The sequence below is a fragment of the Pelmatolapia mariae genome, linkage group LG17 (assembly GCF_036321145.2).
Source record: "Pelmatolapia mariae isolate MD_Pm_ZW linkage group LG17, Pm_UMD_F_2, whole genome shotgun sequence".
NCBI lineage: Eukaryota > Metazoa > Chordata > Actinopteri > Cichliformes > Cichlidae > Pelmatolapia > Pelmatolapia mariae.
The window spans coordinates 33,023,637-33,038,406 of record NC_086242.1 but is presented as its reverse complement, the minus strand read 5'-3'; the positions used below and the strand labels follow the sequence as shown (position 1 = coordinate 33,038,406).

The 14,770-nt window shown below is 38.7% G+C and overlaps 2 protein-coding genes across 2 annotated transcripts in view; both read right to left on the bottom strand.

Annotated features, from left to right (window-relative positions):
- ap1m3 (adaptor related protein complex 1 subunit mu 3) overlaps positions 1 to 4,554 on the bottom strand; it is a 32,971-nt gene extending 28,417 nt beyond the window's left edge. Inside the window, exon 1 of the mRNA XM_063460375.1 lies at positions 4,356 to 4,554. Coding sequence (XP_063316445.1) covers positions 4,356 to 4,397 — 42 coding nt within the window. The 5' untranslated portion in view covers positions 4,398 to 4,554. The remainder of the gene's footprint in view (positions 1 to 4,355) is intronic.
- Positions 4,555 to 6,780: 2,226 nt separating this feature from the next.
- lg17h1orf210 (linkage group 17 C1orf210 homolog) lies at positions 6,781 to 8,281 on the bottom strand. The gene is made up of 3 exons (XM_063500560.1): positions 8,269 to 8,281; positions 7,964 to 8,149; positions 6,781 to 6,983 (listed from the first exon to the last, which is right to left on the bottom strand). The coding sequence occupies exons 1-3, from the start codon at positions 8,279 to 8,281 to the stop codon at positions 6,781 to 6,783; spliced, it is 402 nt and encodes a 133-aa protein (XP_063356630.1).
- Between the last annotated feature and the right edge of the window lie 6,489 nt (positions 8,282 to 14,770).

Sequence of the window (14,770 nt, the reverse complement as noted above, 5' to 3'; positions counted from 1 at the left end):
AATGACTTGTAAAAACTTTTATATCACCTTTAGGAAACGGAAGTGTCAACATATCACTGCCGTGCCACTCTGGTTCAAACGTGTGTCAGTTAAACTCAAATTTCCAGAAAAACAAGCAGTGCTGCACTGTTTTCAGCAGAGACAGAAAACCTTGTGCAATCAGTTAGCATATTTCATGCCCCAAAGCAAAGCACAGCTACTTAATAATCCAGGTCTCTTTACAACCAAGTGGGAATGTATCCCTTTCAAGTTAACCCGGAGTAGTGTCTGCTTAAAGTTTGGGAAGTTTTGCTGGAATATCAACGCACATCACAAATATTTTTTATATCTAATTGTTTTAAATGGCATTCAACTGTGACAGAGAGCTAAAAATCTTTATGTAAAACTAAATCATTTCAAAACCAAGAAATGTTTTTGTGTTCAGTGGGAACAAAAGGAAAAAACAAAAAAGGAAATAAGAACAATGGAAACATAATATAAAAACTGAAGTATAAAATACAGCTAATTAGCTCTATTATAAACTGAATTACATGTGCTGATCCATTCTTTGTTTAATCTACAAGACAAAAGGCAATTCTTGGCGTTATAATTGGCTTTTACCAGCACAACAAAGTATTATATATTAAAACCATCAGTGGTCTTAAAAAAATAAATAAATGAAATAAAACATAATCAGCCAGGGAAAATCGCTGTGGGGATTTGATGGGAGTTTGTTACTGGGTCACACAAGCCAATCAATGACTGTTTTCAATGTTTGAAATCAATAGAAAGCACTCACTGCTAACCTCTAAAGAAACATGGCAACAGACACCCCTCACTGGGCCGTATGACCGGAAGGCAAACAGGAATAAAACAAAAAAACCCAAAATCTAATGTCAGTTTGTGTCACCCATCAACCCTCTTGCAAATTACACTAAGCCCACTAAGTTCAATCTGACTATGAGATGAATTCCTGTACTAAAATAACTTTCTATGTAGAAAATGTTGAATGACGTTTCAAAGCTGCTAGTAGTTAACAGTACGTGACTTGTAGCTGAAATAATGAACCATTGAAAAGTGCAAAAAGACACCACTGAGTTGGTCCATCAACTGCAACCATTAAATATTGTTAATACTCAAAGGGCCTCGAGAAGGGGGCTTGTTGCAGCTGCAGCATTCTTTGTCCAATAAGACTAAGTCTACAGACATAGTGGCAGCTCTATCAAACTCGCATTCTACTTCTGCTTAGCTGGTACAGTGTTTACTATATTAATCACAGTTTAGTGTGTCAGCATGCTAATATGATACCCAACACAAGCAGATGATGACGAGAATGTCATTTGTTTTGCATCTAAATAAGTGACTAAATTACAAATGTGATCTAGCTGTAAGTCAGTCCACAAACTGTTACACTGTTAGCAAAAGGTGTATTACCCAAGTCATGCACATTCATCCTCTAAGGTCATGGAATGTATCTAAAACAATCTGAAGGCGATCCCTCCAGTAGTCTTTTCTGCCTGCATATTCTCCCTGTGCTTGCATAGGCTATTTCTGGGTACTCTGGCTTCCTCCCATGGTCCAAAGACATGCATGGGTTAGGTTAACTGGCAATTCTAAATTGGCAATAGGTGTGAACGTGAGTGTGAATGGTTGTCTGTCTCTCTTTGTTATTCCTGCAAAAGACCGGTATCCAAGGTGTGCAGGGTGTAACCTTCCCCAAAATCATTACTCTTAGTGGGTGAGAGTCATAGAGGATGTGATGTATGGATGGGTGGACAGATGGATAGATCAACCAGTATGAAAATAATTAAATTGGGATTCATGGTGGACCCAATTAAATTAACAAAAACCTAATCAAAATGAGTCAGTCTTCTAGAAAGGTTCTGCACATTACCATTATGATGTTGATGAATGTGCATTGTCCAACATAATTGAATATATATTACAAAAACTAAGAGCTGTAGCCTCTTGAGCAAATATACTATATGTATCAAGATGCCTCCAGCTATTGGAATCTGCCATGACTCATTACAACCCAAAAAGTCAGCTTGAGCATGTTCGCTCATTAAAAATTCTATTGGGAATCACAGAGAACAAATGATACCATGCTGATTTCAATAGCCTGACATTTAGGTCTATGCAGCAAGTGCAGTCTAGCGCCCATGACGAGGCACTAAGGGCTTGGGGTAGGTTGGCACACTTGAAAACACAAAAATGCTACAGACTTCTGCAGTAGCAATAGTTCAAAAGGTCTATGGATTTGTATAGTTAAGCAGGTTACCTATGTATCCATAACTGCTTTGGGTTAATGACCACAACCTTTAATATTATTATTACTTTTTTTTTTTTATCTACAGTGTCACTGGGACTGTTCTCATGCTTTTTTCCATCTCAGATTTGTTTCACAATTTTCTGCTACAACAGAGGACCTCATCTAGTCAGGGCAGAGAGAGGGTGAAGACTGAAGGCAAAGAGATACTACTGATTTGCCTCAGGGCAGAGATAGATGGATAGATCGCAAGAGTGGGAAAGAGAAAACCTTTAATCTGTACAATAAGACATCCAGGCTACGACGGGACTGATCCTTCTCCCTAATGGGTAATGTTGTCAAGCATATAAGGCTTCTTCAGCAATTCTTTTTTGGCCCCACATAAATTAACTCTACAAGCTTATAGAGTCATATGAAGTAGAAAGAAATTGTAGAAATACTTAAAAAAAAAATACAACAATTAATGAAAACAGCAAGTACTGCCTCATTCATGATCCTCATGACTTTCAGTATCATTTCCACAAACACTGTTTCATTGTCCTAAACGTAAGTTAAGGTTAGAGAAAATACATGGTGAAGATAGTCTTATCCTTTTAATGAGTTATTGGGGTCATTTATAATTCCAGCTGTATATTTAGATGTAACATTGTGATATTTATAATCCTAAAAATGTTTCCCACTGTGAACGTGTACAGCTTTTCATAGTGTTTTTCCAGGAAATGGGCTGCCGGTGGGGCAAGGATAATGGAAAGGTCTTTTCCAGGGTCATCAACAGACCCTAAAAACAAATATATATGTATTTATGCATTAGTTTAACCATTTTTAGCAATATTGCTTTTTTTAAATTATTTTATCATTACTTTCCACTTTAATCACCACATTTTAATGTTTTACAGTGGAGCACAGCTATTAGGTCTAGAGCAGCAGGAGCCCTGAAACTAACTCCAATCCTCTTGCAGAAAAATCACTGTAAAACTACAATTACATTAAACCATTTTAGAATAGCTGTCATAGATAAAGGAGAGAGTATATTTACAACAAACACAACAGGAAGTCTATACAACATAATGGGGTCAAAATTTACCACACTCTGTCATTTTAATCACTAAAATAGTTTGGTCAGGTGGTAGACCAAGCCTAGCGTTATGGTTACAGATACTTGTTACTTGTTTTGTCTAACTAAACTTACACGTATGTTAGAACTGAAACAATTAAATCAGGTGTTTCAGCATTCTGGTAACATGATCAACATAAAAATAAGTATATTTTTTGCAAAAATAATAAATAAACTTGAGACTTGTCTCCTAATGTGACCTTTAGCTAGTTTTCTCAGGCTTTTACGAGAGCAAAACAAAACAGTGATGGGTTTGTAAGCTACCCAAACAAACTAGATCAACTAAAAACATCACATTTTGCTGTGGGTAGTTGCTTTTTATGACATTTATGGTTGAAATTATTAGATTGGACTGATTAAGGTTATGTAATAATAATATCAAATAAGTATTAATGAAATACATAAAAGTGACAAATCCTTACCTTTAGGACTGCAGATTTTTTGTAATTATCTAAGTTAACTGATGAGTACAAATTTACAAATAAATGACATTTTCACCTTGAGATCACATAACCTTCATGCATTTCACTTGAGTTTGTCTCTTAAGATGTATTTCTAATGTATGTCATCCTCATGTCCACACACATTTCCCCATTATTTAAACCGACCACTGTACTGTTTATTGCATGGCATGTAAGGGCTGCCCAAGGTAAAGTTTTAGACCTCGAAATAGGACACATCACGTACAATAAAGGCTGCATCGCTGCACAAGAACAAGCCCTCTGTGTATACTGAACATTGGTGAAACGAGTTTGACAAGTTGAGCTTCTCTTCCTGTGTGCTCTGTACGGGTGGTTCAGAGTTAAATTAGCAAAGAGTTTTCGACAAATAAAAGTGTATGTGGCATGTGATGTACAGCTGCAGATTACACCAATAAAAATGAAAATATCCTGTGCGACTTTCTCCCCCCCTTTTTTGTCAAACTGTCTATCTTGAGGCAGGTGCTGCGTTGATAATGTCAACTTCCTCACCAACAAGTCGCCACAAACTTACCTTTCCCTTCAGGTCCAGGATGAATATCGCTGACGCCGACATCTTGACGGAGAAAAATCCTCGAGAACAAGAAGTAGGTTAAATAATATCTGGGTCTACTGTAAGATATGGGTCACTTGAGTGGAATACGATTCGCTCCCATCATCCTCGTTCCTCCTCTCCTCCACACTGTACAGTCAACGCGTTTCGCTGCAACTCGCTGCTTTTCCGGACCGTAGCATCAAGCTAGCTACTGTCACGGAAATAGGACTTCCGGCTATTTTTTTTTAAATAAATAACTCCAAATACCTTAAGCTAATCATATTTTAATGTTTCTGTTCTTGAGAAATAATACATTCAGTTGCACATTACTTTAAAAATATTCATGCTTTCGTTTATTCTACTTCCAAAGCCCACAATAATATTTGCAGGAAAAAGGCTGCCATCTGGTTTACATTACTGTGACATTAAGACGATCTGTATCTATAGGTTAAACTATATGGCAGCATAAAAAAGAAGTTTAACCTTTTCTGAATGAAAGGAATGGTCATGATTAGTGGGAGTGGTAATATTTTATGATTATTATAAGTATCATTTAGTTATTATTTTTTCCTGTTTTTTGGTCATGGTAGTGGCAGTGGGTGGGTGGGGGGTTTCTAAGACATGAGACACACCCATCATAGCAAACGACATTCCATTATCCTTTTATTTTGAAGGCGAGATTGTCTTTTTCCGGTTTCGGTGTCAACTTTACACGCCGTGTTTCCGGGTGCCTCGGCTGACAGCTTCACAGACCTGTCAGCCCTTCTCATCATCGGCGTCGTCTCCTGGGATCCGAAGCGCTGCAGGCCTCTGCTCCAGGCGCACTGTCAGGCTTTATTATGGTTGTTTATAGCATCGTCGCAAAGTTTAAATGGACAGGTGAGTGTAATGATTCCACTCTGTGTCCAATGAGACAAGCAAAATCCACAAATTAATGGTGGAGAAATGGCCCTCAGAAATAACCCCGACAGATTTCAGTTGAAAATACATGACAATGCAGCAAGTGTTTCACTTACAGGTAGATATTTATTGAGGTCTAACTGAATTTGTGTACAAATCTCAGTGTAGTTTCTTAAAAACAGGATTCAAAAGGTTGAAAAGTAACTGCAAGTACTGTTTATGATATATGTGAGCTGCAGTACAATTTAATTTAAAAAATTTACCGTGGCAGATTAAAAATAATAATAATAATAATAATAATAATAATGTACCGTAACAGCACAAATGAATGATATGACTCTTGTAATTTTCTTGTAAGGCAACATCCAAACCATACAATTATTACAATGAAAGTCAGAAAAAACATTTTAAAAGAAAACGGTGCAAGTGTTATACAGTACATGGTACTTAAAGTACTCTCACTGAGCAAAGCAATGTATGCTCTTGTTGTCAGTCTTACTTAACTATGGCTATGCGTTGGCATATGATTAATTGCCAAAATCAGTGCTATCAAATCAAATCAAGTAATCAGTTAATCAGCTAAAAAAAACTGCCTTAGCTATGTTTCCCACACCAAATGCAGCTTTGCATGAGAGGTGCAAGAGGAAGCTGTACATCTATACTGTGGTACAGGCCTCACAAATTAGGCAGCTTGTCACTAATCAGTCACTGATTCAGCTATGACCTGAGGCCATTCGAGTAAAGGGGGAATAGACCTCAGCACACTCTCAAATATACCGATGAAGAGAAATAAATGGAGTTCTGGAATGGGGAAAAAAATATTTGAAATGATGCTGAGGCAATTGAGAATTTTGAAAGAACAAGTGATCAAGAAAATCGTATCAAGCTGATATCAGAGACTGGCAAAGAATTATGAAAAAAGCTAACTATCCCTGCTAACAGGGATAATAGTAGCTTTTGAAGCTGAAGGCGTACTTCCTATTTTTCTTTTTTCTTTTTTTTAAACAGGGTATACTTCCTTTTTTAAAAAAAAACAACAAAAAAAAAACAAAGGTGTAATTCCTTTTTTAAAAAGTTGTACCTAAGTTTTGTTTTTTAAAGGTATACTTACATTTTATTTTGGTTTGTTTTTTTTAAACAAAATGTACTTATTTTTTTAATGGGAGATATTTTTGTTCAAGTACATTTTCAAAAATCCAGCAGTTTTCATGATATGTGTTTTTAACCCGAGCCTATTCCCATAAGAACATGTTGAAATTTTCTCCCACACTGAGAACTACTGCCATGATAATGCGCTTGACATCAGGGTATTCCTTTCCAAACTCTCCAGAAATAATGGAATTTTTTTTTATCTTTATGCACGTAATCAGTTGTTAACCAAGGATCAGTTTTTGAGATAGGAACGATGAAAACCCATGGAAAAGGATCAGATGGAGTGAAACGGATAGCTCACTTCTGGCCCAAATACCAGAACAGTGGTTCAGAAGGTGTGGAGACATCCCTTCTAACCAATGCTAAATTCGCTGTCATAAATCTCTTCCTCCGTGTCCTCTTCTATGTTCTCGGCCGCTCTCTCGGCCCTCTGTCTCTCACTTGTCGGGATATAGTTGTCCTCAATGAAGCCGTCGTCATCCTCCTCGCTCACTGGAGGCATACAGTGAGGGTGCATTCCACGTCCTCCGTGCATGGTAAACCCCACTTCCAGGCCTGAAAACGATGAGAAAAGAAGAAGGGCAAATAAAAAAACCCATAGCCAACAATCATTAGAAACCAAGTCCGGTAAGTCATTCTGTCCAACCATGTTATCAGCATTTGCAAATATAAAAAGACTCGCCTAGTAAGTCAACAGAGCGTAGACAGCTTTGGAATTGAGGGATCAATTTCTATGAGCTCTTAATTGCTGTATTAGCTCATAACCGGAAAGTGCATCTTAAAGACACAGTTCTTCTAAACAGCTCTCCTGCAGCCTAATAAAAGATTTTCAAAAGATAATTGCGCAGTCTGGTTTTGCTCCTACTGTAGGTCTGCATTTCTCATTTTTGGAAACATTATGCAAGCTATTTGCCTGGACATGGCATCCGAAGTACAAAAATTAATTGTTGCCGTGTTGTTATGTGTTCACTGGCTTAGATGATATTTTCATTTCCACTTGGAGGCAGTTGAATGCACTGTGAACACAGCACTGGACACTGATCTCCAGTAGTGTTTTTGTCTTTTTGAACTCAGATATTTAGTCATTGTTGTGCTGCGTTTTGGTCTCCATCAGCTTCTAAGGACTGCTTCTGTTTTTATCTGCTTTTAATTTCTGACCATCTACAGGAGCTGGTTGTTTATTTTGTCCACAAGCAGCAGGGCCGGAAAACAAAGACAATGAGCTGGAAACCACTGTAGCGCTAACAGTAACTGCAGAGGTAGCTTATAATTCCTGTCATTCATCATACACATAATCTTTTGGTCTATTGTTGATTTAAAAAAACATGCTTTAAGCTGCGACAAAGCACACTATGAGCACAAGTACACTTTTTTCATATTGCTATTTTTCTTGTGTAATGCTTTCTTATCCAATCTGTTGCATGAATTTATAGATGTTAAATGTACTCTGGGCATGGGCTCTGCTTTCGGTTTTGAATGTACAAACAAATGTCAGCATGCAGTAATCTCTAAAATTGAATTCATAAAAAGCAAACCTGATGGGTCACAGTGGCTAATAGAATCACTCTCCCTCAGCCGTGTGTGTCTGTAGCTCGCCAGGAAGCGCCGAAACACCTGATATTTAGCCATAATGGCAATAATAACAGTGACTAAGATGGCTGCGACGAGGACGGCCACGAAAAACTCCCAGCTGTGGCCAGTCTGTTTGACTGTCAAAGTGTCTGTAAGAGAAGACAAGGAGTCCCATTCCAGTTAATCAGTGTGGTTTTGAGGTGGCACAACTGTGGAAAGAACCCAGATACCCACACTAAGCTTCAACTATGGTGAACTGTGTATTTACCGTCTTCTGCCATTAGAGCAGATACAGAGACAAATTTCCTGCTGATAAACGTTCTATCTGACATTACTAAAACAACTGAACTCTTACCATTTTTTGCTGCTGTTGGTAAAGCTGTGCCATTTAGTGATGGTTCCATTTATCTTTGCCTCTTATTTGTGCAGTCTCTTCTAGAAAGAGACCTCCACTTTGTAGTTCAGTTGGCTTCTTGATGAATGAGGCTTTTCTCTTGCTTTGCGGTACCATTAACTCAAGCGTGAAACCATGGACTGCAGGCGTGTCAAACACATATGTCACTCTCTTTCTACAAGATCCAGCAGACCCTTGAACTCATTTTAATTGAAGCTGGCACTTTTCAATGGTTTGTGTTATATTGCCTTAATCTAATTAAAACCACTGTAGGATTCAGAAGTGATGTTGTAGGGCTGGCATCTCCCCAGATGAGGGAGTTAGTTGTCTGTTGACTAGTGAGGAGTTTAACTTTCAGAGTGCCGCTTGGCGGCAAGGTTGAGTGACTGGGGGGGAGGCCTCAGTTCAGTACCAGCTGAATGGTGCTGGTATCGTAATCGATTTATGCATGCAATGAAATATGAGCCACAGACCTCTTGCTGTAGTTACATATGGATCTGGAGAAAGTAGAAAAGAGAAGAAAAGAAGCATGATTATTTTTATTTTACACACTTTCCTACAAAGGCATCTTACAAAACTGGGGGAAAAAAGCTCCTCAGTTATGTAGATTACCAGTAAACGATACCCATGTGCATTGGTGCTTTGAAATCTTTGTGGCATTAAATGCATATTTCATAACTAAGCCACACAAAACGAAACTGAACAATCAAACGGCTTAAATATTTCACTAAGTATCTATGAAGAGTGAGTGTTTCATCATTAAAGGAAGCTCTTTTAAAGGTTCTTTTAAATACTGAAATTATCACTCAGCACGAGCTGTCAGGAAATCAGGAGGATATCATGCACAACAGGAAAAGTGTGTCACAAACAGGAAGTCCCACATACTGTAGAACCCTTCCTTTATGCTACACAAAACACTGGCAAAATGAGTAATCTGTGAGTGTGTGTGTGTGTGTGTGAAGGAATCTTAACTTTGCATGTTTAACAACTTCCTACAAAACTTCAGACTTAATGGGCAAGAAGATCTTACATTTGTTGTTTATTATAGAAAAATTAAAATGGAATTTCATGGAAAATCAGTGCTGAGAGGAAATTCCATCTAATTTGAGCCACATGGGAAAAGTGCAGCATCTTGGGACATCACTTCCATTTGTGCTGTGTAGCAAAAAGAAATGGGGAACAGCCTGTCTAGTTTGGCTGAAAGACAGAACTCTCTACTGATGTCTGCAAAGATTACAATTTTTAAAAGCGATAAAACAAATCTTGCTTTTATGAAATGAAACAAACTCATTATTAATACACGTGTGATCCTCCCTGAAAGAGCCAGAATCGGCGTTTCCACCCACTTTTTTCCCCCCAAAATTAGCTAACCAGCTGTCAAATGTATCATCATATTTCCAGAATAGGCAACACACACTGGATTATAAACCCCCGTGTTCTGCTTACATTCAGGAACTCGCTTGTTCCACTTGTTGTATTTTGTTGACAGGAGCATATCAGCGATGTTCTTAATGCAAATACAAACCTGTCGTCCACAAGAGAACCTTTATGCACAGCTATTTGCAAAGTAGACTCATATTTGCATGCACAGCACTAAGGGCTGACCCCCTGTATTTACACTGGAGCTGCAAAAATGCAGTCAAATAAGCTTTGCTCTTGTCCGTGATGTCCATTCTTAACTGTTTTTTACTAGGACCTACAGTATATGTTTATGTTTGTGATCTAGATTTTAGATCATAAGATTTGGGGGGGGGGGGGGGGGGGGGGGGGTTGCTAAAAACCTTTATATTGACTGTAGATAGATTTATAGCTCACTATAAATATAGAAATGTGTCTTAGTTAAATAAAAGAAGCAACACTGCATTGACACTTTACATCACAAGACAATTGCCTGTTGCCTGTTGGAAGGCAGTTTTGTTTCCACATAATCACTGTGTCTCAGATGGAATACAGTTACTCTCATACAGATTAGAAAAGGTTTGCAAGTATTGCCACCAAATTTATAATTGCAGACAAATTGTCATAACATTCCAGTTGATCTGGGTTGGTTTGCACTGATGAGCACAGCTTGTCTGCGATGCATCTATCTGCACAGCCTGTTCTCACTCCCGACGCGTAATATACCGACGATTTGTCATGTCCGGAAGCGTTCAATGGAAACGGGAAAGGTGACATCGTGGATGAAATCGAATAGAATGACGCTCCTACGGTAACACACGTTCCAGCTGTGTAATTCAGCCCTAACCATGACCTTATCCCTAACCTTAACCACCACCTTAATCATGTTAGATAGTGTTTTCCAAAGCCATTTAAGTAAAATAAGTGAACATGTGTAGATTCATTTCAAAAGGTTCTCATGTTTCCTAGTTTTTCCGAACTAGTAATATAGGGACGTGTTGGGTGGCCGAAAGGGTAATAAACCAACGATTTGTCACCTAGCATTTAATGTTACACTTTGGGAGTTGTTCTGCAATAGATGCATCGCAACCGCTTGCCAACCTCTTGGATTCTGGTTGTATTCCTATATAAAAACATGGTTGATAAGCACCTATGCTATTTTGTAGTTAAATCGTTGTCTTGCAGGGGCTACCTCACTTTTTGTGGGCAAGTTAATGTGAATGTGAATTTCTATATTCTTATACAACAACAGATTTGTTATTTTTATCACATTGCCACAGATGAACCACTGTTTCCACTAGTGTGACTGTAGAAAAAGCAGTTAAGTGGCAGTAAAAAAAATCAACATGTAAACTGTAACTGTTATAACATCTAAATTAATATTTGCAAACCAAACTGACACATTTTGGTTTGGTTTGCAGATTGGCTGGACTGATTTATAGTCAGCAGTGATGGGAAGTGCTGGAGTAGTCATGAATATTGCAGCCTGATTTTATTCAGAAGGCTGACCCACTGAAATTAGGCCTTAGTGACTAGGTGACGTGCTCCGCCACAGTTCACAGGAAGAGCGCAGAACATTGGTTCCCACAATGTGACAACTATGACTTTAGTTTTTATGACTTTGTTCCTGTACCAGCTTCATAAAAAAAGTTCAAACCAACTGTGGTTTATAAAGATGTAAAAATGAATTTACAGTGTCTTTCTTTCCCCCAAAATAGTGGTGGTTGCTTTAAAGGGTGTGCTTAAGATTTCTGTGTTTCTTGCTCGCTTTTTTGGCTCTGAGGTGATTTTTCACAGCAAGAGAGCTCCAGCTCCTTAGCTGTGGCCATTAGGCGACTTCCCCTTCATCTTCTTAGGCTATTCTCTTCAGCAGTGTTGGCTGTAAACACACCGACAGAGCTGCCTTTATCTCTTCCCGTTCTGTCCTCACACAGGCGTAGCACAGCAAAACATACACATCAACCCGGAGCCAAGAATATGTGTGTCAGAGTGTGACTGCGCACTGCCGCTGTACATTTGTTTGTGCTTGTATGCGAAGTTGCGTCTGTGAAAAAGCTGCATTTGCGCCTGTGTTTGAATATCACTCTCAAACGCAAGGAGCCAGTTTTTCGCAGCCTTACTTTGTTTCGCCTCTCCAAATTGTGAGTCCAGCGTCAGTTTGTAGACGCTAATGATGGCCAGAGGGCGTGAAATGCTCTCCCTGTCATCAAACTGAATTAAACATCAAAATTATGTTCTGCTCACGTAGTGTGATGAGGCTCCTTTGAAAAGGCTAACTGTAAGCAGTTTGATGGTTTCAAATCTGATTACGCAACAGGAGGTGACACCAAATTATATGGTAAACTTCTTTCAACTTATGTAACAGCGAGCCAGAATCAGACATGAAAAACAGGCTTTTTGATAAGCACTTATCACAAAAATGGATTTACTTTTCAGCTCACACTTTACGCTCTCTGCCTGGCTGAAATAATCACAGATATTTATATTCAAACCACAAGCCGTCCTCTGGGTGACCCTCACCCCAACAATCTACAGTGCAGCGTGCAGGCCTCCCCCTTTGCCTCTTATCCCACTGCCAAGTTTTGTATTTTTGTCTTCCTTTGTAAATGTGTGGAGGAGTCAGGCCATGCTATTGTTTGTCTGTGATAATAGGCACAAGATCTAAATGAGCAGCGGGTTTAAAAACAGCTGGCAGAGACAATGTTTATTAGCCTGATTATTTAACTCACATACTGGAAGTATGAAAGCTACGCCCTGAAAAATGATTAGTGTATTGTGCTGGCGTTGTCTAACTATACCCAAGATCATAATAGCTTAAATGAACTCGCAAATGACATGTTTGGTTTTTGTCTTTTGGTCCTGGAATAATGGCAGTGTCAACAGAGAAGCCTCAGCCACACAAAGAATAAAACCCGAGCTTAGGGATGGCTAATTAAAAAGATAATAATCAACCTGCAGCAAGACCAAAAACTACGTTATTTGATATTTTAAAATTACTTTTAACACTTCCTTAATTAAACTCCACACATTTAAAGTGGGAAATTAGAGACATGTGCTGTTTAAAGGAGAGTGAGCCGTTAATGGTGTTCTTTTGTTTGGGGTAAAAACAGCAGGTGGAAAACATGTCAGTGAGTATTCAGCAAGGGTCATTCGGACACCATATAAGTAAAAGAGTTCATAAATTGTGTGCCATTTTGCCGTGACTTCATAAGAAATAAGGTAAAGGTTTGAGTAGCTTTAAGACGAGTAGCAACTACAGAGTGGGAGAAAGGGTTTAAAGGTTGTAGTGTTCGACTGTTCTCTTAAAGGTCATAATTTTACCCAAACAAATCACTGAGATAAAACATGTACCTGCTCCAAAACCTTTACATTCACCTTTGGTTAAAGGTCGGCATCAAACTCCTTAGGATCTTTGAGTTTTTATTATATCGGTTAAAATGTTTTTGCTGTTGTTGGGGTTGTTTTCTCGAGATATGAACTCTTTTAGCTGCTGTCATATGTACTACATTAAAGATTTCTTCTTTTTTCCCCATTTACAGTGACAGCTAGGTAAAAGCCACTAGCTAAACCTTAGCTAAAACTAAAGCTAATCCTCGATGAACCCTCACCTAACTTGGCTACAATGTCTGCTGTCTCTCTTTGGCAGAGAACTCGGTGCTGACAAGTCCTACAGCTCACAGTTTACCAAGCCTGTGGTGTTTTATTCGGAGCCTGGGCTCCAATACAAACAGTATTGTAGGAACTACACACAGCAGAAATACTGCTTATTGCTTTTGTACATTTTGAAGGTGCCGCAGATGCACTCATTTTCTATGGTACAATATACTTTGAAATAATAAAGCACAGCAGTGAGCACACAGTTCTGAACCACTGTGTGCTCAGTTTGTAGGGCAGTGCAGGTCATAGAAATGTAAACACACTTTGATATTGTGTTTTTTCTGTCTTGAGAAAGAATGGCCTTCAGCTGCTGCAGCACTAAATGACTCCACTGCAGGAAAAAAAATATGTTACTGATTTCCACTGTTAATGAAAACCATATTATTTTTTGATATACTTTGGATTTTTTCTGGCAATGCGTGCCTGAAACTGTCCTCCTTCTTCAGTCGAAACCAGTCGAGTTGTAAATAAAAGTATGTTACACTTAATGGTTTTGGAACAGCTAAATACTGCTTTTCTTTTTCTTTCTTTTTTTTTTAAATTAATCCCATTGTGATATTGTTGCACAATATTCAAATATAATTCCTTGTCTCAGTTCAAAACCAAACCAAAACACATATCCCAGTGTGTGGAAGACACTGGCAACCTCTCTCTTCTACAACCTGTTGATTTAAAGCCTTACCTGCTCACCTGTCAGAGTAGATCTCCGTGGCTCGCACATTTCATGTCGACCTTAGCCACATTTTCTCCTGCCTTCCCTATGAAATGGAGAAAGGTTATGCAAAGGTTGAGCGAGGTGTGCTCAGCAGCTGCTTCCGAGAACATCCAGTTAATAGGTAACTTTGTAACTAAGGTACGCTCTCTCTCACTCCCGCCTCCTGCCTCTTTTCTGGCCAATGGCACAGCAGAACTGGATGGAGCCAATGTTGTCGTTTTTGCACTGCCAAACCAGGAAGAGGTAGAATTTGACTTATGAGCTGTATTCATATTTTCTTTATATGTAAATACCCACATACAGGTGCAACTATATGATCTGGTCTAACCTGTTTTTTGTTTTTTCTTTCTCAAACACTGGTATCCTGTTGCTGTGGATACAGTTCCATCAGTAATCATATAATCTTGTTTGTTACGTGCTTTGCGCGTGCCCTCTTCTTGTGTATCGTAACTGTAGTTTAATGCCACCCCTTACTATTTAAAATGCAAACTATTGTCCAAGACCTCCTGAGATCAGAAAGGAAATCAGACAAGATAGATTTTTTTGGGTTGACAAGGAGTCATGTTTATGTAAGACGCCGCCCGCTGGAGAGGACAGACCTCTGAA

Bases quoted from the DNA above. Each gene is read 5' to 3' on its own strand.
- lg17h1orf210 (XM_063500560.1), bottom strand. The intron at 6,984-7,963 runs GTTTGCTTTTTA...CATCGTTTTCAG, and splicing joins TAGCCACTGTGACCCATCAG to GCCTGGAAGTGGGGTTTACC.